Source organism: Miniopterus natalensis, chromosome 11 (assembly GCF_054644295.1).
Source record: "Miniopterus natalensis isolate mMinNat1 chromosome 11, mMinNat1.hap1, whole genome shotgun sequence".
In the NCBI taxonomy this organism is placed as follows: Eukaryota; Metazoa; Chordata; class Mammalia; order Chiroptera; family Miniopteridae; genus Miniopterus; species Miniopterus natalensis.
The window spans coordinates 15,222,528-15,246,038 of record NC_142091.1 but is presented as its reverse complement, the minus strand read 5'-3'; the positions used below and the strand labels follow the sequence as shown (position 1 = coordinate 15,246,038).

Below are 23,511 nucleotides of genomic sequence, written 5' to 3'. Positions count from 1 at the left end.
TAGAAAATACAAGAGTCAGGAAAGGGGAATAAAAGTAATACCAAATAAGATGCGTTACAGTGAGATATAAAGCATGAGAGGTATTTTAGCAGTTTAAACTGAGTAAGGAAAATGAGGCCCCTGCTGAATTTAAGTGGGGTACTTGTAGCTCTGAAAGAAACGGTAAGAAACTAAGGTTTTTCATAATAGAGTAAGTAGTAAAATAAGAGAATTTATAAAATTAATATCAATACGGCTGGCATTCCAAGGCCCTGACCAAGGTAAAAGGTGAACATTAATTAGTACTACGTGAATATCTCAAAGTAGAAGACTCCAGAAGTATTATTACTGAATATCTCAAAGTAGAAGACTCCAGAAGTATTATTACTCAAGCTTGCTGCTTTATAATGGAAGAACCGAAGGGGCATGGATTACATACATCAACTCTCTGCAAATGTAATGAAAATGAAACTGTATAAGGGAACTGGGATTAGGAGATTTGTATTCATACCAGACTGGGATTAGATTTATATTCTGGCCAAAGATATACCGATAAATTGCTATGGGAATTTGGAAATGTCCATTAAAATTCTCTAAGTCTCAATTTCCTCTTTTCTAAGCATTTTATGAAAGTATATAATTTATTTCAAATTATTCCAATCAAAGAGAAAGAAATATCAATAACCTCTAGAGCAATTTCAAAATTAGACCAATGTTTTATAAATGCACCATGTGAGTCATAGGAAGATTTAAAACTCGAATTGATTCTTACATGTGTTTGCATCCCAAAATCATTATACACATTCTGATAAGCTTATTATATGAGATTTTCATTACCTGATCTGAGAAAGTGTGTGGTCTAACTTTTTCCACAGAGATGACATAATTGCTGGGACGTGATTTGATGTTTCTAAATCATAAGAGGAAAAGTTTCTTTAAAAAACTCAGTTGGAAAAAAGATATCATTTAATTTGAATATACAAAGAAAATGATTGAGAAAAACAAAATTTCCTCTCAGCTGCTGACATTATGCTGGAAACTGAAGTTATATGAGACTGCTTTCTCGTCAAGCCAATGAATATCAGATGCAATATGAGTGAAAATGGACACTTGTGAAATCTCTGAAACTTTATTTAGATTATTAATGTTGTATCTTCTTTGAATTAAAGACAAACTATTTTAAATCTCTGTTCTAACATCATGTGACATTTGAAAGTGAATTAAAAATTAGATTTATAATAAGTAATCATAAAGATTATGCAAAATCCTGTGAGTATGGAAATTAGTTTTCTACATCCAATTATTTTCAGGTCCAAATCACTCTGATTGCTCAGCAATCCTTTAAAAAGTTTTACCACTTAGAATTACAGGAAAATTCCTGAGGACATCCTAATTAGTTTTTTGTAGGATGTGCTCTAAAACCACAACAAGTGGAAATTTGTGAGATGTTTAAAATCTATACCATCTATTTATAAAAAGTCAAACCAGAGGAAAGCTGCCCAACACAGAAGTGGTATACAAACCCTTGTATTACCATAGCATACTGTTTCTGATGTCACTTACACTCTGAATATTTCTGTAAGATAGTTAAGATACTTTGAGAAAAGAAAAGTTTGGCAGAAACGTCAAGTAACCTTCTTGAAGAGTTAGAAATGAAATTCAGGCCCAGAACTTTCAGGTCTATTACTTTCTGCAGTTTCTAGTTCTGTGATCTTGGAAAAATTATCTGGCCTCTCTAATCCAGTTTTCTGATCCTTAAATATGGGTTGAAATAAGCAATCTCTCTCACTGAATTATTTTAAGGACTAAGATTAAAACATATGAAAGCACCTAGCACAATGCTGCATACAGATAGCACTCAAACTCAATGTTAGGCTTATTTCCTTTTTATGTTATCATTTTATGCTAATTATTTATTGCCAATTCTTTCATTAATGTTGTAAACTACAGAAATAATAACTATTAGAGAATAAAATAAACAATTCTAACTTTCTCCCTAAAACATTTATTTAGGAAATAACTATTTTATATTCTGATAAATATAAGCCAAAATTTTATGACTGGTTCCTGTGTTCAGATTTAATAAACTTAAAATTAAAATATTAGTTTGAAATTTTATAACACATAGCCTATTCATCAAGGTCCCAGTAAAATTTATCTCATTACAATGGAGACAAGTTTTCTTACTGCTTTTATAAGGTGTTACTATCTTTTAAAAATTATTTGTAATTAAAACAATTAGATAAATGCTATCTAAAACAAACAAAAATCTCTGAATGTGAATACTTACCTTTTGTTTTCATAGCTACATATTCATTCAAAATGGTTGTCAAGTTTTTTCCAAATAAGGACTGAAAAAAAAAAAAAAAAGATCAAGCATTACCAAAATTGTTTAATACGACCAATCGTTTGCCACCATGAAACATTTTACCATATGTAAATTGATAAAGGATCTGGACTGCAGAGTAGCTGATGAAGAAAGTATAAAGAGGTCATCTAAAATGAAAACAGTCACTCAAGTTAGGGGTTGCAAAAAATCTTCTAAGGGTAAAGAACCTTGGCTGTTTGGATAAGACATTGTGACTGTGCTTTTTAAACCAATATAGCCCAAGGCATAAAAGCAGTTTTCAGTTGGCAGGAGGGATCCGGTCATAACTGTTTAAAAACAAGGATCCATGCCTTTCTATCTTGCAAGCCATGTGCACCTTCCATTTTTACTTGGAATCATCTCATAAACTCAGCCCCCTCCCCACCTCCATTTCTACAACTGCTAAAGGATAGAGGTCATGTAATAAAATAGAATTTTTAGAGCAGACAGTTCTAGTTTCAAGTTAAACACTTACTACAGTTGTGACAAATCACCTAAATTCTCTAAGACTTTCTTTCATATATAAAAATGAACATATTAATTCTTAATTCACAGAACCTTTTGTTGTGAAGACTGAGGATACATGTAACATAACTAGGACAATAGTTAACACATAATAGGTGATTAGTTCCTTTTCTGTTTCTGATCTTTCACAGCAGCTTTCTATTTTGTTCTTCTTTTTCTTTTTTTTAAAAACTATGTCTTCATTGATTTCAGAGAGAGGGAGAGGGGGAGAGAAACATCAACGATGAGAGAGTCATTGATCAGCTGCCTACTGTATGCCCCTCCTCCCCAGGATTGAGCCTGTAACTTGGCATGTGCCCTGACCGGGAATCAAACCTCGATCTCCTTGATCAAAGGTCAGTGCTCAACTGCTGAGCCATGCCGGACAAGCTGTTTTTCTATCTTAATTAAAGCCTTAAAAGTTAGGGGATTAACTTAATACTAACTTTTCATTATACCTTGTATTATTTCTAGTAGCTAATAATTAATGGCTGAATGGCTCAATTATGGACTGAATTGTGTCCTCCAAGATTCATGTGAAGACATGTTAAGGAAGGTGGTCTTCTATAAGCCAGGAATGCAGTCTTCACCAGAAAAGAAATTAGGGTCACCCTGATGTTAGACTTCCCAGTCTCCAGAAATTCGACACGTAAAGATCCGGGTGTTAGTTGTGCTTGTAAACTACTAGGGTATTATGGCAAGTAGGCCCTCATAGCAGAAAAAACAACACAAACACAGATACATTAAGTCATATATACAAACATTATATATTTTTACAAATATTAAAACAAACACTGATATCTGACTATAATTCAACACCACAGGTTGTATTCTTTTCTTTTTAATTAAAAAAATGTTAACGTTGACATTACTGCAGCTGACTCCCATTTTCCTCCCCTTTGAGCACCTCCCCCTCTCCCCCTTCCTCTCCCACCCTTGGTCTTCACCAAACTATAGTCCATGTTCATATTAATATATGTTCTTTAGCTAATCCCTTCACCTTCTTTATCCAATCATCCCCTCCCCTCCCCTTGGGCACCCGACAGTCTGTTCCATTTATCCATGGTTCTGGTTCCACTCTGTTCATCAGTTTATTTTATTCATCAGATTCCACATATTAGTGAGATCCTATGGTATTTGTCTTTCTCTGGTTTATTTCACTTAGCATAGTATTCACCAGGCCCATACATGCTGTTGCAAAGGGTAAGAGTTCCTTCTTTCTTACAGCTCTGTAGTATTCCATTGTATAAATGCACCATAGCTTTTTTTATGCACTTACCTGATAATGGGCATTTGGGCTGTTTCAAGATCTTAGCTATTGTAAATAGCTATGAAGGTAGGGGTACACATATTCTTTCTGACTGGTGTTTGTGGATTCTTAGGATATATTCCCAGAAGTGGAATCGCTGGGTAAAAAGGCAGTTTCATTTTTAATTTTTTGAGGAAACTCCATACTGTTTTCCACAGTGGTCGCACCAGTCTGCATTCCTACCACAGGCTGTATTCTTATCTTTACTTGTATCTTCTCACAGAGCAAGAAACCTGGCTCCCATTACCTACAATATATTTATTTACTTGTTCAGAGTTGATAAGTAAATTCTTCTGAATTCTTCTAAATTAAGATTCATTCATATAGTTTGAATCAACACTGTTACTTTTTATTGTTCAGTAGTATTCCAAGGTAGGAATATACCACCGATAGTTTATTTACTTGCCATGAAGGCTCTGACAGTTAAAAAAAATTTTTTTACACTAACCATTCTAATAGGTAAATACTGGTATCTCATTGGGGTATTTGTAGTTTCTTAACAACTAATGATGCAGAGCATTTTTCATATGCTTATTACCATCCATATATTTTCTTTGGGGCAGGTTTTTCAAATCTCTTGCCCACTTAAAAAAAAAAAAAAAAAAAAAAAGGCAGTTGTTTGTGGGTGTTTTGTTTTGAATTTTAGGAGGTTTTAACATATTCTGGGTACATATCCTATATGAAATGTGAGTTACAAATATTTTCTTCTAGCCTGTGGCTTGTCACTCTTTCAATGCTGTATCTTACAAAGCACAAGATTTTAATTTTATAAAGTTGAATTTTTATAGTCAGTGCCTTTGGTATCGTTATCTAAAAACTCACTGCCAGAGACTGAGGGCTGCTGGAGTCCCAGGTATTCCTCTTAAAGGGCCAGCACATGGACTTACTCTGACTCAGTCTTTTTGAGCTCCAGTACTGGGATAGCAGCTCAAAAGGCACCAGGGACATACAGGGAGGAACTGAAGTGTCAGGCATCAGGACAAGAGCTAGGAGGGCTGAGGGGTGGGGTGGGGTGGGGTGTCCAGTATTCTGCCAGAGAGAAGTGCTAGCAGACGCCATTGTTCCTTTACTGAGTCTTCCCCCCACAGAGCCGGCAGGTGGGAGCCATATCTGAGATGCCACCCCACCAAACTTGAGGCCCCACTCAAGCTGTTTCCAGTGCCTTTTCTACAGGAATTTCTCACGCTTCACTTTCCTGAAACCTCTCAAATAAGCAGCATCTGGTCTAAGTGTGCCTTGTGCTAAGTGGCCCCAGGCCCAGTGCTAGTAGCAGCCAGGTTCACAGCTTAGTCTCTCCCGGGCAACTCCAAGCCCAGCACAAGTAGCAGGCAGCTGCAGACTGCTTTGTAACTCAAGCCAGGTAGCCCTGGCCAGAACACGGGGGGTGGGGGTGAGGGGTGCTAACCTTAGCCTGTACCTCCCAGGAGGCCCCAGAGCCAGCATACCCAGTGGACAGCTTCAGACCATGTCAAAACATCACCCAATTACCACCACAGTGACACATTCAAGGGGCAGATTCAGTGGGCACCACAGCTGAACAGAAGAAAGTACTGATTTGTGGGGTGGGCTCCTGCACAGCTGATCCTTGACAGTGGACGGTGTTTGCAGCTAGTCCTTGCAGTGGATGGGCCTGGGGGCAAATCCCTCCTGTTGACATGCCAACAGCAATCAAGGCTCAACTACAACAGGAGGGTGTACCGAGTCCACATGGGGAAGCTGTGCCACTGGGCCCTACAGGATATATACTACATCAGGCCACTCTACCAAACCCAGGTGATGTAGCAGCTCTACCTAATACATAGAAACAAACACAGGGAGGCTGCCAAAATAAGGAGACAAAGAACTAAACAAAATGGAGACCAGCAATCTACTAGATGCAGAGTTCAAAACACTGGTTATAAGGATGATCAATGAACATAGGTGAAGAGTAGTTAACTTAGAAAGAATTTCAACAGCATAAAAAAGGACATGGAAACTGTAAAAAAAAAACAACCAAACCCATTCAGAAATGAAGGCTACGCTAACTGAAATGAATAATTTACAGGGAATCAACAGCAGAGTACCTGAAGCTGAAAATCAAATCAGCGATTTAGAATATAAGGAGGCATAAAACACCCAATCAGAACAGCAAAAAGAAAAAAGAATCCAGAAAAATAGTGTAAGAAGCCTCTGGGACAACTTCATGTATACCAACATTCTCAGCATGGGGGTGCTGGAAGGACAAGAGAGAGCAAGAAATTGAAAACCTATTTGAAATAATGACAGAAAACTTTCCTAACCTAGTGAAGGAAATAGACATAAAAGTCCAGAAAATGCAAAGAGTCCCAAACAAGATGAATTCAAACAGGCCGACACCAAGACAAATCATAATTTAAATGGCAAAGGTTAAAGGCAAAAATAACTAGCTACATATAAGGGAAGCCCATAAGACTATAAACTGATTTCTCAACAGAAAATTTACAGGCCAGAAAAGAGTGGCAGAATATATTCAACATGATGAAAGGAAAAAAACTATAACCAAGATGAAAGGAAAAAAACTATAACCAAGAATACTCTAACCTGCAAGGTTATCATTCAGATTGAGATTAAGAGTTTCCCAAACCAGCGAAAGCTAAAGAAGTTCACCACTAAACTGGCATTACAAGAAATGTTAAAGGGAATTCTTTAAGTGGTAAAGAAAAGGCCAAAACTAGAAATAAGAATATATATGAAAGAAAAAAAAAAAAATCTCACTAGTAAAGGCAAACATATAGTAAAGGTTGTAGATCAACCACTTAGAAAGCAAGTATGAAAACAATGAAAATGACAGTAAGTACATACCTAGCAGTAATTACTTTAAACGTAAATAATTGCTCTATTCAAAAGACAATGGGGGGGGGAGAGGCATAACATCACTAAGTGGATAAAAAACCAAGACCCTTATATATGTTGCCTAAAGATTCACTTCAGATTGAAATGACACACATAGACTGAAAGTAAAGAGATGAAAAATACATTTCATGAAAATGGAAACAAACAAAAAGCTGGGATAGCAATACTTAAACCAGACAAAATATACCTTAAAACAAAGGTTATAACAAGAGAAAATTCTACTTCTGGGCGTTTATCTGAAGAAAACAAAACACTAATTTGAAAAGATATGTGCACATCTATGTTCACTGAAGTGTTATTTGCAATAGCCATGATATGGAAGCAACCTAAGTGTCTATCAATAGATGACTGGATAGATAAGTTTCCCCCTCGCCCAGCCGGGCGTGGCTCAGCGGTTGAGCGACCACCTAGGATCCGGGGTTCGATTCCCAGTCAGGGCACATGCCCGGGTTGTGGGCTTGATCCCCAGTCAGGGGCGTGCAGCAGGCAGCCGATCAATGACTCTCTCATCATTGACGTTTCTCTCTCTCCCTCCCTCTCCCTTCCTCTCTCTGAAATGAATAAAGATATCTTTAAAACAAACAAAAAAACAAGTTTCTCCCTCCCTCCCTCACACACACACACACACACACACACACGCCAATATTCCTCAGCCATGAAAAAGAACAAAACTTTGCCATTTGCAACAGCATGGTGCACCTACAGAGTATTATGCTAAGTGGAATAAGTCAGAGAGTCAAATACTGTATCATTACACTTACACGTGGAATCCTAAAAATGTGAACAAACAAAACAGACTCATAAATACAGAGAACAAAATGATAGTTGCCAGAGGGTTGGGCGGTGGTGGGCAAAAGGTTGAGTGGGATTAAGAGATAGAAACTTATAAATAAGTCACAGATATAAAGTACAGCATAGGGAATACAGTCAGTAATATCGCAGTAACTTTATTTTTTATCCTCACCTGAGGATACTTTTTCCACTGCTTTTCAGACAGAGTGGAAGGGGAAGAGAGTGGGGAGAGGGAGAGACAGAGACAGACAGACATCGATGTACATCGACTAGTTGCCTCCTGCACGAGCCCTGACCAGGGCTGGGCATTGAGCCTGCAACTGAGGTATGTGCCCTTGGCTGGAATCGAACCAGGACCCTTCAGTCCGCAGTCCGATGCTTGAACTACTGAGCAAAACCAGCTATGGCTATCACAGTAACTTTATGCTGTGACAGATGGTTACTAGGCTTCCTGTGGTGATCACTGCATAAGATATATAAATGTCAAATCACTATGTTATAGATTTGAAACTAATGTAATACTGTATGTCAACTACACTCTAATTAAATAGAGCTTTACATCCCACATCCCAGAATTAAAATAAAAAAGAGTACTTCCCAAATAGCAACAGTTCTCCCCTAAAAGAAATCGTGTGGAGATGGGCAAAGGGGGGAAAATGGGGGACATCTGCAACAGTGTCAACATTAAAAATTTTTAATTAAAAAAAAATTGTGTATTCAAGCTCTATAAACTAGAACTATTCAGGTCTGCAATTGGCAGAATATTACACTGTTAGTCAGGTGACCTTAAAATAAGACTTTCTGGATTATCTGGGTGAACCCAATCAAATCCCAAGGGTCCTTTAATGTAGAAGGAGACGATATTGTTGAATAGACTTGTAAGAAAGACTCCACAAGCTGTGTCACTGGTTTTGAAGACAGAGGAAAGGATAAGACAAGGATTGCATGTGGCTTCTAGAAGATGGAAAATGCAAGGCATCACATTCTCCTCTGGAGCCTCCAGAAGGAATCGGTCCTGCCGACACATTCATTTTGAAGGTAAGCCCACTGAAAACAGTTGGACTTCTGGCCAATAGAATTGTAAGGTAATAAAATTATGTTTTGAGCCACGAAGTTTGTGATAATTTGGCACAGTAGCGATAAAAAACTACTACAGGTCTCATGAGGTTTTGCTCACTTTTACCTTATTAACTAAAATTCTTGGGTGTTTTAGTATTCCATCATCCTTTGTAGTAAAAGTAGACTTCATCCCATGTAGGGTGAGGTTTTCAGAGACTGGCTAATTGATTTACTAATGGAGGAAAACCACACAAGAGCAGAGGTGACATGATTCAGAAGCTCCTTTGGTGTATGTATACCTGACCTACTGCAAAAGTCCAAGTTCAGGTGAATGAAGGAGTGGTAAGAATTCACTGATTAAGGCTTGGGAACTAATGCTATCTGAAATGTACAGCCTCAAAGTAGAAGAAGTGACTTTTTAAAGAACATAATTTGTGAATTTTCCAATTTTGTTCATTTAAATAGTATTATATAGTAAAAGTGGTACTGGAAATAATTTTGTGAAATAAAGGCCACTTGGGAATACTTTAAATCTGTGTGTCTAACCTTCCACTAATGCCACTCAATCTTGTCTATTATAGCTTGTTAGTAAGTCTTAATATCAAGTATCTGAGTCCTCCAATGTGTCCTTTTTGTTTCTTTGAATTTCCATATAAAATTTAGAATTCAGCTTGTTGCTATCTACAAAACTGCTTGTGGAGATTTTAAATTTTATCTTATTTTATATTTATCTTTATCTTAGATGTAGAAGAGAGGGGTGAGGGAGGGAGGGAGAGAGAGAGAGAGAGAAAAACATTGATGTGAGAGAAAAACATTAATTGGTCGCCTCCCATATAAACCCCAACAGGGATCCAACCTGCCACCTTTTGGTGTATGGGACAATGCTCCAACAGGGCCAGGGCAGCTGTGGAGATTTTGACTGTAATGAATCTATAGATCAAAACGGGGAGACTTGACAACTTACAATATTGGGGTTTTCAATCCACGAACATAATATATCTCCTTTTAATCAAGTTTTTGGTTTCTTTCATGTAGATTTTAGAATACAGATACTATACACTTTTGTTAGATTTATTACCTAAGTATATTATGTTTGTTTCTATTTTAAATGGTATTTTTAAAAAATTCAATTTCCTGAAAACACATTCATAGATACAGAGAACAGACTGATGATTGCCAGAGGAGAGGTTTGGGGAACCAGGTGAAAAAGGTAAAGAGATTATAGTCAATAATGTTAGAATAACTGTATGGTGCCAAGTGGTTACTGAAAATATTGGGGGGAACGCTTTGTAAAGTATATGATTGTCAAACCACTATGCTGCACACCAAAATGAATACAAAACAATACTGAATGTAAACTGTAACTGAAAAATAATTCAACTTGAATGGTTCATTGTGAATATAAAGAAATATGATGAACTTTTGTATATTTCGCATCCTGTGACCTTGCTAAACTCTAGCAGCTCTGCAGATTTACGTTTCCTCCATGGATAATCATGTTGCCTGTGACAGATAAAATGAATCTAAGATGCTATGTTCATAACAAAATGACAAAATATCATTTCAAATAATGCAGTTCCAGAATATATCCAATCTATATCAAATGATGCTCTACTGATCTAGTGGTACTTAAAAAAGTGGTGACAACAAGATATCAAAATACCTGTTTTATATTTGTCTGAAATAAGCAACAAAATAGGAATGGCTGGGCTCCTGTAAAATACCATAGACCAGGTGGCTTAAATAACATTTACTTCTCATCGTTCTGAAAGCTGAAAAGTCTAAGAACAAGGTGATGGGAGATTTGGTTCCTGGTGAGAACCAACTTCCTGGTTTGCAGACATCTCCCTTCTTGCTGTGTGCTCACATGGCCTTTCCTTGGTGGGTGCACATGGAAAGATCTCTTTCCTTCACACTTCTTATAAAGGCACTAATCTCATCATGAGGGCCCCAACCTCATGATCTAATCTAGACCTAATTACTTCCCAAAAGCCCTATACCCAAATATCACAACGCTAGGTGTTAGGGTTTCAAGATATGAATTTTGAAGGGGGTACAAATATTCAATCCATAACAGGCAGGAAACAAGCACAGTCAAACCTTGGTTCTTTAAAAACTCCCATCTTGAACAATTCAGTTTTCGACCAAGTTGTTTAAGGAAAAAAGGTCTTCTTCAGTTTTAGACCTGACAACCCTTTGAAGCTGATACATCAGCATGACAAAAAGTGTCCCTCAGGCCACAAAGGAAAGAATGGGTCAATGAGTCAGTTTATAGCTAAACCTTGCCTTGCTAACACCTGAGGAAATTGCGCTGTGAATATTTTTGTGTTGCTATTTTTTTGCTTTTCTTGCTGGAGAAATGGACGATTAGCACAATTTTAAAACATAAAGAGGCCATCAAGAACGCCAATGTTGCTAAGGGTGTGAAAGAAACAAAGATCACAGGCAACTGAAGAGATAGAAAAACTGTTGTTGATCTGGATAAACAAAAAGCAATTAGGCAGCATTTCAGAGGCAGTGATATGTGAAAAAGCTAAGATGATGCACCCTGGGAACAAGTGCTTAAAGTGATTCGTTTAAGACTAGTGGGGGTGGTTTGATAAATTTAAGAAAAGAAGTGCTTGTTTATAGATTAAACAGTATATTAGACATGTACTGTACATGAGAAAGATTAAAACAATCATTTGGGGGTCTGGAACAAATTAATTCAATTTACATTATTTCTAATGGGAAAAAATGATTCCATTTTCAAACGGAATATATAGCTTCTCAAACAGCCTTCCAGAACAAATTAAGTTTGAGAACTCAATTCCCACTGTAAGCCCCAGACAAGCAGTAGTGAAGCTAATTAGAAATGAAGGTGTCATTCTGAAACTGATTTTCAGAGGCAAAGTTGTAATTCACTTACCATCTTTAGCATAAATATGTGAAAAGAAGAGCTGGCATGCTTTGGGTCTTTCCAATTACGCATGAATACAAACTATCAAATTTCTGCCAATTTTGATTTTGCTAATGAGATGATTTTAAGACTGTGTGTACAGTCTCTTATGTTGGTCAATGAAATATTTCCCTTAAGAAAGAAATCGCTTACCAGTAAGCAGGCTGGGATAAAACCTTCATCTGTACAGTGTTCTGCATATTCTTTTAAATGTGAACTTTCCAAAATAAAAGTCTGGCAGGTAGAAGTGAGGTTTTCCTGTTGTAAATAACCTAAATAAAAAATAAAAATTATGGAATTTTAGTAAATTTTGCACTTTTGATAAAACTGCAGTTAAAAATGTTAGAGCCCCACACTGGGCGCGCACACACACACACCCCTCCCCCCCAGAGCAGGTTCGTATCACAAACGGAATCGCAGATGGAATGTGCTGGGATTCTACAGCCTAGCTCAGAAACACAAGTTTGTGCTCCCACAAAGTAAAATTCATAAAATAAACGGCTGTTTAATGGGGAAAACTCTAGATAAACTAGAAAAACAAGGTGTATGATAAAGTGTAATTACTGCACAGCAAAGCCTGCAAGAGAATCAGTAAAATAACAATTAACATAAAGAAATATTATTCTTCTGCACCATAACCATACTTGAGATATGGTATGTGGTAAAACAGCTGCAATCAATAAAAGCTACAGGAACTGTCAAGAAGAAAGACCACCCCTACAGGATTTATGACTTAAAACCTGCAGAAGACCAGCTATATTCACCATGGCGACTAATTCCAACTAATGGTAACCCCTAGCCTCATTATATGCTCATTGTAATGAACACATCAGCATGTTGAATAACACACCTCGCACGGCCATGATCAGAAACGGAAAGCCTATATAACGATACAGCATGGCCAATGGAGCTCCTGTGAGAAATTTCCACCCCTTTCCCAAGAAGATCCTGAATATTCCTCCTCCTTAGTGAATACCCTACCCCCGGATTAAATTAACCTCAGTAAAGAAAGCAAATTCCGCCCACTCTTTCTCACTGTTTCACTAATAAACTTACTTTCACTTTAAACTTATTGTTGGCTCATTTTTAAATTCTATTCTGCCAGAAGCGAAGAACCCACAGTGGGTTGAGGACCCAAGGTCCCTGGGCCCTAGGAGCACCTTCAACATCTTGACTAGGGCACTAGACGGTATAAATTAATTTAGTGAATTATCAAAAATCTACATTCTCCCAATGTTGCTATTTACTTGCATAGTTCACTTATTTGCCTAATAGTTTAAGAAAAAAATTGAACCAAAAAACTACTTTGCATGAAAGGTAAGAAAGGCACTCCTTTATTTTACTGCCCTTGGAAATCAAAGCATTAATTATTTCAACAAGAATTTTAACATTCACATATACTGACATTTATGAATAATATTATGAACCAGTGTTTGATAGTTTTACTCATATGAATACTTTATTAGTCCTGACTGGCAGCCTATCCTTGTTCTTTTGTTTCTTAGGCTTGCTAAGGTTTAACTAAACCAACCACGAAAAATAGCAGTATAGCACAAGAAGAACACTGGAGAGGAAATCTGGATACCTGCTTCTTATTCTATTCTGTTAGGGTAAGTCTTGTTGCTTAGGGGGGAAAATCACCTAAATTCTTCAGGACTCAAGATGCTTCATCTATAAGACATCCTACTTGCCTTGACTTGTAGATCAAATCTGGTTAAATTACTCTCCTGTGTACAGCCTTTCAATCACTTCCCATAGCTTTCAGTTTAAACTTCTCAATTCCGAGTGGCTTCCGTAGGAATTGTGGATTGAGGACCTCCAGAAAATCATCTTAACCATAAAATCAATTATTAAAATCAATTTTTACAGAACTCTCAAAAATAATCAAAATCTTGCAAAATCTGGGAGCATTTATTTTTTTAAAATGGCTAAATATTAGTAAGTAAAGTGAATATTGTGGCATTTTAACTTGCTCTATTCCCATGCTCATTTCTCCAACTTAGCAATACACTTGAAAATAAACCTGTGATCATGGTGAAAACTAACAGATTAGTAGTCAGTGAAGGAATCAGATGGGGCTGGATTTTTTCCAAAGCTCTATTCCCCAAAACTGTAATTATTTGACCTGTGTGACAACTCCCTGTAAAACCCAACTTGCACAGCTTGTCTTTGAACTGAATCAGTGCTCATCCAGTGCAAACAAGCTTCCCCTTGAGGGTATTTGCTTAAAAAAATCAGGAGGAATTGCTTAACACCGCAGCTGCCTGTGACACAGAATAAGAGCTGAGACAAATAAGCTAAAGAAAACATAAAAAAGAAAAGATGGGGAGTGAGAAGTCCATAAGGGGTTCTGAAAGGCTCTGACATGGTCCCAGTATACTAGGTCACATCCAAGTGTAGGGCTGTGCACACATTCGAAAAAGACCTAACAAGGCCCTAAACCCTCACCTCTGACCGATCAAGTGAATAATGAGGCAGAATTGTCAACTGCTTAGATGAATGTTGAAGCATGTCCCAAGTACATCAAGCCCCTTGGCAAACAATGGGAAATGTACGGACTCCAGTAATTTAAGGAAATCAATGTCCAATCATAGAATAAAAACTCAAAAAATATATACATTAGTACAGAATCAGTTCAGGAAAACTAACAAACAGCAACTGCTAAAACAACAACAAAGAGCAATAACAAACATGGGGGAGGGAGAAAACTGATTACAATTGTCACATTATTTAAAGTGTTCAAATGCCAACAAAAATTATGAGACGTGGAAAAACAAGAAAATATGGCTCATTTATGGTGTGTGTGGGGGAGGAGGTGGGAGCAGTTAATAGGAACTATCACTAAGGCAGCCAGAACACTAGACTTAAATCAGCTATTCAAAATTAGTTTGGAGAACTAAAGAAAATCAGGCTTAAATACCTAATGGGAATTATAACAACGTCTCACTAAAAAGAAATAAAAGAGATAGAAATTTTAAGAAAAACAAAAACAAAAAAACAACCAGCAACTCTGGAGGTGAAAAGCATAACTGAAATGAAAAGTTCACTAGAAGTGGCTCAACAGCAGATTTGAGGAGGCAGGTGAAAGAATCAGTGAACTTTAACACAGGCAAATGAGATCATCCAGTATGAGGAATATAGAAACAAACAAACAAACATGACCAATGAAAAGCAAACAGCCTCAGAGACCTGTGAGATACATCAAATGTGCCAACATAAGCATAATGGAAGTCCTTAAAGGAGAGAGAGACAGAAAAGGGCAGAAAGAATATCTGAAGAAACAATATCCAAGAACATAAAAAATTCTATTAAACACATTAATCTACATATACAGGAAGCTCAACAAACTGCAAGTAGGATAACTCAAAGAGATCCACACCAAGACACATCATAATTAAACTGTCAAAAGACAAAGACAGAATCTTGAAAGTAGAAAGAGAAGTAGTTCATCACACACAAGGGATCCTCAATAAGATTAGCAGCTGTTCTTTCATTAGAAACCACAAAGGCCAGAGGCAGTGAGATGACATATTCGAAATGCTGATAGAAATATAGTCAACCAAGAATTTTGTATCTAGCAAAACTCATTCAAAATAAAGAAACTAAGATACTCCCAGATTAAACTCAAAACAAAAGAAAACCCCAAACAAAACAGAATTTGACACTAACAGACTTGCCCTGTAAGTAATATTAAGAGTGCTGGGTAGCTCAGTTGGTTAGAGTTGTCCCAATATGCAAAGGTTGTGAGTTCAATCCACCTTCAGGACACATACAAGGATCAACCAACGAATGCGCAAATAAGTACAACAACAAATTGTTTCTCCCTCTCTCTCAAATCAAGTTTTAAAAAAGGAGTGTAAGAAATGTTAAAGGGAATTAGTCCTTCAGGCTAAAATAAAATCACATCAGACAGTAAATCAAATTCACATTAAAAAAAATATATTGAATACTGGTAAAGGCAACTATACAGGTAAATACAAAACAGTAAAAATGATTTTCTGTCTGTAACTTTTTTCCCCTTTCTGCTTTAAAAAACAACTGCATACAACAATAATTATAAATCTGGGTTAATGGGTATGCAATATATAAAGATGTAATTTATATGATCCTAATAGCAAAAAGTAGGGGGAAGAGAGTGTCATCATACAGGAGCAAAATTTGCTTGCTTATTTATTTATTGGGGGTGACATTGGTTATTTATTTATTTATTGGGGGTGACATTGGTTAATAAAATTATATAGGTTTCAGGTATACAATTCTATACTACAGAATTTGTATACTGTATTGTGTTCACCACCCCAAGTCAAGTCTCCTTCCATCATGCAGTTTTTAAACAGTACTGAAATTAAGTTGGTTCTAATCAAGAAAAGATTGTTTTAAGTTAATTGCAACCTCTAAGCAACCACAGTAAAGGTAACTCAATTTAAAAAAATGAATAAAAATGGTAAGTTGGAAATATTTAGTACAAAAAAGTAATAGAGGAATAGCAGAACATAGAGTATAGAGACTCAGGTATAGAGACTATAAATATCTAGATGGTAGAGAAAATGCATACTTTAGTAGTAATTTAAATGGTATGGATTAAATGCTCGATCAAAAGATAGTGATTCGCAGAACAGATAAAACAATCCAATTATATGCTCTCGATAATAGACACACGTTAGATTAAAAAATACAAAAAGGTTGAAAATAAAAGGATGGAAAAAATATAACATCTGGGTGGTAACCAAATGAGAGCTGGAGAGGTTAAACCATATCAGACAAAGTAGGCATTAACAAAAACACTGTTAATAGAGACAAACAAAATTATAAAAGGTTCAATCAATCAAAAATAAAAGAATTACAAGCAGATATGCACTTAAAAACAGAGGCCCTCAAACCTTAAAGCAGAAAATTAAACAATTCAACAATAAAAGTTACGGACTTCAATATCCCACTTTGACTAGTAACCAGAAAGAAGATCAAGAAAGAAATACAAACCAGCTAGACCTAACAAATCTATGATATACTTGACCCAACAGAATAATACACATTCTTCTTAAATGCATATAAACAATTTGTAGGATAAACAATTCCTAGGACACAAAAGTCTAAAAAATTTTAAAAGATAGAAATCATACAGAGTATACTCTCTAACCACACTGAAATGCAATTAGAAATAATTAACAAGAAATATAGGGCCCGGCTGGGCGTGGCTCAGCGGTTGGGCGTGGACCTAGGATCCAGGCAATTGGGGTTCGATTCCCGGTAAGAGCACAGGCCCGGGCTGTGGGCTCAATCAATGACTCTCATCATTGATGTTTCTCTCTCCCCCTCTCCTTTCCTTTCTCTGAAATCAATAAAGATATATTTAAAACAAACAAACAAAAAAGAAATATAGGAAATTCACAAATATGTGGAAATTAAACAACACTTTACAACATAACCAAAGGGTAGAAAATTAAATCACAAGGAAAATGGAAAAAGTTTTGAGATTAATGAAAACAAAAACACATCATACCAAACCAAAATGTATGGGTTGCAGCTAAAGCACTGCTTAGAGAGAAACAAGATGGCTTGTAGGCAGCAGCTGCACCCGCTGCCTCCGCAACGACATCAACATTACAATTAAAATACAGAACCACCATCACTCAGAACCTCCTGAAATCTGGCTGATCAGAAGCCCTACAACCAGGGACCTGAAGAAGCACTGAGAGCGGTAGGAGGGGCACAGACACTGGCGGATCAGGGCTGAATCACGGAGAAGCGGCCGCAGGGTAAACCTGGGAGGGAATCTTGGGGCAGAGGTTTCCCGGAGGAGTGAGGAGTCCCAGCCCCACAGCAGGCCCCCAGCACAGGGCTTCAGGGCTGGGAAGAGAAGTCCCCACAAGTTCGGGCTGTGAAAACCAGAGGGGACTGTCCCTAAGGGTTGTGGAGGCTGCGGGAGTCCCAGGCTCTCCTGTTAAAGGGCCCGCGCATGGACTCACTCCGACGCGCTCCCTCTGAGCCCAGCGCCGGGCAGCAGCTTGAAAAGACCTGGGACACTTGGGGAGGAACTAACCTGCCTGAAGTCAGGGCAAGAGGTGGAGGGGCAGCTTCCTCCCTGACAGAGGAGCTGGCAGAGGCCACTGCTCCTTTGGCGAGTCCTCCCTGTACAAATCCAGCAGGCAGGCGCCATATTTGAATCACCAGCATCTGACTCACACCTTTGGCCCCGCCCCTCCCTACCTGCAGGATTATCCAAGCCATTTCCAGGGGCTTTTCTGTGCAAGTGGCCTCTCCAGCCTCATGCTTAGGACTTTCCTAAAATCTCTCAAGTAGCAGCGGGCCCCATACGACTTGATAAGTGGCCCCAGGCCTGGCACTAAAAGCAGCCCGCATTGGCTCATAGAGTGGCCTTTCCTGGGCACCTCCAAGCCCAGCACAAGTAGCAGCCATCTACGGTTTGCTGTGTAGCTCATGCCGGGTGGCCCTGGGCAAGGCACTGACAGAGGCTGACTTTGCACCTCCAGGGAAGTCCCAGAGACAGTGCATCTGGTGGTTAGACTCCACCACGCTGGATCACAACCCTACCACATCCACGAGTGACACACTCAAGGGGCGCACTTGGTGAACACCAAAGCTCCACTGAAGTAAATCCTGCTCCATAGGGGTGTCTCCAGCTCAGCAGCTCTTTGGCTGTAGTTGCAGCTGGTCCTCACAGCTGACTGGCCGGGGGATCAATTCCTCCCAGTGACACCAACAGCAACCAAGGCTCAATCAACTACAACAGGACAGTACACACAGCCCACACAGGGGAGTATCTAGAAGGCCCAGCTCAGGTGACTGGGGAGGCTGAGACACTGGACCCTACAGAATACCTACTACACCAAGCCACTCTACAAATTCCAGGAGACATAGCAGCTCTACCTAATACACAGAAAGAAACACCTGGAAGCAGCCAAAATGTGGATGCAAAGTAACATGTCACAAAGGAAAGAACAGAAGAAATCTCTAGAAGAGGAACTAAATGAAATAGATCCAAGCAAGCTAACAGAGAGTTCAGAATTTTGTTTACAAGGATGTTTAAGCAGACTATTAGGGAAATAACTGAGAAAATCGATAACATAATAAAGTACCAATTTGAAATGAAGGCTACACGAACTGAAATGAAGAACAATTTACAGGGGATCAACAGTAGAGTAGAGGCCATTGAGAATCCAATCAGCAATTTGGAACATGAGGAAACAAAAAACACCCAACCAGAAGAGCAAAAAGAAAGAAGAATCCAGAAATATGAAGATAGTATAAGGAGCTTCTGGGACAACTTCGAGAGGCTCAAAATTCATATTATTGGGATGCCAGAAGGGGAAGAAAGAAAGCAAGAAATTGAAAACCTATTTGAAAAAACGACGACAGAAAACTTCCCCTACCTGGGGAAAGAAATATACTTACAAGTCCAGGAAGCACAGAGGGTCCCAAACAAGAGGAACCCAAAGAGGCCCACACCAAGACACATCATAATCAAAATGCCAAAGGTTAAAGACAAAGAGAGAATCTTATAAGCAGCAAGAGAAAAGCAGTTAGTTACCTACAAGGGAGCACCCATACGACTGTCAGCTGATTTCTCAACAGAAACCTTGCAGGCCAGAAGGGAGTGGCAAGAAATATTCAAAGTGATGAAAAACATGGAACTACAACCAAGATTGCTCTACCCAGCAAAGTTATCATTTAGAATTGAAGGTCAGATAAAAAGCTTCACAGATAAGGAAAAGCTAAAGGAGTTCATCACCACCAGACCGGTACTACAGGAAAAGTTGAAGGGTCTTCTTTAAGAAGAAGCTAATTAACAAAAGAATCTGATGAACTAAATATATCCAGAGACACTGATGCATGCAACAGACGATCATATCTCAGAGGAAAGAGGGAAGGGGGTGAAGGGTGGGAAGAGAGTAACCAAAGAAGTTATCTGCATACATGCATTAACACATGGACACAGTCAACAATGGGGTGAAGGCCTGGGGAGGGGGTGGGAAAGAAGTGGAGGGGGTCAATTGGGGGGGGGATGGGACACCTGTAATACTCTCAACAATAAAGATAAATTTAAAAAAATAAATAAATAAAGCACTGCTTAGTGGTATATTTACAGTTGTAAATGCTTGGATTTAAAAGGATGAAAACATCTCTAATCAATAACATATTTTCATTTTAAGAAACTAGTACAACAATATACTAAACCCAAAGAAGCAGAGGGAAATAATAATTATTATTATTAGAGAGAAAAAATGAAATAGAGAATAAAAATGAGAAAAATCAATGAAATTAAAAGTTAGTTCTCTGTAAAGATTAATAAAAAAGACAAATATTTAGACTGACCAAGGAAATAAAGAGAAGACTTATATTACTAAAATCCGGAAATGAAAGAAGAGACAATGCTATTAACCTTACAGAAATAAATCAGATTTTAAAGGAATACTATGAACAGTTATATGTCAATAACTTAGTGAGCCTAGGTCAAGTACATAATTCCTAGAAATACACAAACTAGCTAAACTGAGTCAAGAAGAAATAGAAAATCTGAACAGAGATAAAAGAATAGATAAAACTATAATAAGGAAACTTTTCAAAATGAGAGGCCTAGGATCAATTGGCCTCATTGGTGAATACTAAACACTAAAAGAATCACCACCAATCTTTGACAATGTCTTAAAAAAAACCCCAACAACCTGATACTAAAACCAGACAAAGACATCACAAGAAAATAACACACCATATCATTTATGAAAAAGTATATTTAATAATTCTCAACAAAATACTAGCAAACTGTACCCAGCAACGTTTTAATTACTTATTTTTTACATTTAATATCATCTTGTACTAGTTTCAGGTGTACAGCACAGGAACAAAGTGTTCCCCCTGATATTTCCAGTACTCAACTGGCACCAGACATAGTTATTACAATACTGACTGTATTTCCTATTCTGTGGTTTACACCCCAATGACTACTTTATAACTATGATCAGCACTTTTCAATCCCTTCACCTTTTTCACCCAGTCCACTGGCACCCCTCCCATCTAGCAACCATCAGTCTGTTCTCTGTAACAGTTTGTTTATGTTTTGTCTGTTTATATTGTTCTTTAGATTCCATGTATAAGTGAAATCCTATGGTATTTCTCTTTCTCGGACTGCCTTATTTCACTCAGCATAACACCCTTTAGGTCCATTCCTGCTGTCGCAAATGGTTTAGATTTCATACTTTTTTATGGCTGTTTATTATTCATATTTTAAATCTTTTCCCCTTCTTTTTTATCTGCACCCAAGGATATTCTTTCTGTTGATTGTTTTTTTTAAGAGTGGAAGGGAGGGAGGAAGGGTAGAGAGGGGGAGAGCAACACCAACACTAGAGATACATCAATTGGTTGCCTCCCACATGTGCCCAATCAGCATGGGGGATTGAACCAGCGCTTTGGTCCATAGGCTGACGCTCTTAACCACTGAACAAAACTGGTCAGGGCTTCCTTCTTATTTTTAAAGAAAACCTCTAACATTTCTTGTAATACTGGTTTGGTGGTGATGAACACCTTTAGCTTTTTCTTGTCTGGGAAGCTCTTTACATGTCTTTTGATTCTAAGTGATTGCTTTGCTGGGTAGCATAATCTTGGTCCTTACTTTTCATCACATTGAATATTTCTTGCCAATCACTTCTGGCCTGCAAAGTTACTACTGAGAAATCAGTTGAAAGTCTCAGTGGAGCTTCCTTGTAGATAACTGCTTTTCTCTTGCTGCCTTTAAGAGTCTTTTTTATTTTACTTATTTTTTAAAATATATGTTTATTGATTTCAGAGAGGAAAGGAGAGGGAGAGAGAAACATCAATGATGAGTCACTGATTGGCTGCCTCCTGCATGCCCCTAACTGGGGATTGAGCCCGCAACCCGGGCATGTGCCCTGACAGGGAATTGAACTCCGATCGCCTGGATCCTCGGTCAACGCTCAACCACTGAGCCACGCCCAGCCGGGCTCTTTGTTTTTAAACTTTTCTGTATTAATTATGTGTTTTGGTGTGGGCTTCTTTGGGTTCATCTTGTTTGGGACACTTTGTTCTTCCTGGACTTGCATGTTTATTTTGTTAAATAGGTTAGAAAAGTTTCCCATCACTATATTTTCAAATAGGTTTTTAATTTCTTGTGCTCTTCTTTTGGCATCTCCATTATGTGATTGTTGTTATGCTTGACATTGTCCCAGAAGCTCCTTACTTTAATCTTATTTTGTGGGATTCTCTTTTTTTTCTTGCTGTTCAGATTGGGTGTTTTTGCTTTCTTATATTCAAAATCACTGACTTGATTCTCAGCTTCATCTACTCTAATGTTGATTCTCTGTAACTGACTCTTAACTTCAGTTAATGAATCCTTCATTTCTGACTGGCTCTTCTTTATGTTTTCCGTGTCCTTTTTCATACAGTTGAACTTCTGAGTTTCTTGAGCAGCTTTGTAAACATTTTTTTGAATTCTGTTTCTAGTAGTTTGCTTCCCTCCATTTCATTTAGTTCTTTTTCTGGATATTTCTCCTTTTCATTTGGGACCTGTTCTTTGTCTTATTTTGGCAGCTTCCCTATGCTTGTTTCTATGTACACTGGTACCTTGGTTTCTGAACGTCTAAACTGACAAACATTTTGGTTTATGAATGCCATAAACCCAGAAGTCACTGCTTCGATTTTCAAACATGCCTTTGAAGTTGAACATGCCACATGGCTTCCACTGAGTGCAAGATCCTGAGGCCTAGCTGTCAGCTGTTGATCCCTTGGTTTTTGAATGTTTCAGAATTCCAACAGTCTTCTGGAATGGATTACATTTGAAAACTGAGGCACCACTGCATTAGGTAGAGCCGCTACATTTCCCAGACTTGGTAGAGTGGCCTGATACAGTAGGTGTCCTTTAGGGTTCAGTGGCATAGCCTCCCTAGTCATCCAAGCTTGGTGCTCCAAGTGCACTCCTGTGTGGGGCGTATGCACTGTCCTGTTGTAGTTGAGCCTTGATTGCTGTTAGAATGCCAATGGGTGGGAATGACCACCAGGCAAATCGGCTATGAGTACCAGCTGCAAATACAGCAGAGGATCAGCTGTTCATGGGCTGACTCTATGGAACACAACTTGCTCCAGTGGGATTTAGTACCACCGAGTCCACCCCTTATGTGCAACTCATGGAGCTAGTAGGGTGGTAATCTGGCATGGTCTGCAGCTGTCCACTGGGTGCACTGGCTCTGGGGCCTCCTGGGAAGTGCAAGGTCAGTCACAGCCTGTGCCCTACATGAAGCCACAGAGCAACCTGCAGATGGTTGCTACTTATGCTGGACTTGGAGGTGCCCAGGAGAGGCCAAGATGCCAACCAAGGCCAGCTGCTACTAGTGCCAGGCCTGGGGCCACTTAGCAAGAGGTATGGGGTACACGGAGGCTAGATGCTTCTTGCGAGGTTTTAGGAAAGTCCAAAGCATGAAGCAAGAGGGGCCATTCGTATGCAAAAACCACTGGAAACCACTTGGGAGGGGCCACAATTTGTTCAGGGAAGGGTGTCAGGGAATCACTATGGACAGGCAAACAGTGTTCACCAGGTTGATGAAGACTCAAATATGGCACCTGCCTGCAGGCTCCTTGGGGAAGGGCTCAGCAAAGGAACAATGGCCTTTGCCAACACTTTTGTCTGGGAGAAAACTGCTCTTCCAGTGTTGGCCCTGAAGC

General features: G+C 38.5%; 1 protein-coding gene across 1 annotated transcript in view; it reads right to left on the bottom strand.

Annotated features, from left to right (window-relative positions):
- NPAT (nuclear protein, coactivator of histone transcription) overlaps positions 1-23,511 on the bottom strand; it is a 56,800-nt gene that overhangs the window by 23,418 nt on the left and 9,871 nt on the right. The window contains exons 2-4 of the mRNA XM_016218208.2: positions 11,974-12,092; positions 2,270-2,330; positions 817-889 (exon numbers count right to left, since the gene is read on the bottom strand). Of these exons, the coding sequence (XP_016073694.2) occupies positions 817-889; positions 2,270-2,330; positions 11,974-12,092 (253 nt within the window). The remainder of the gene's footprint in view (positions 1-816; positions 890-2,269; positions 2,331-11,973; positions 12,093-23,511) is intronic.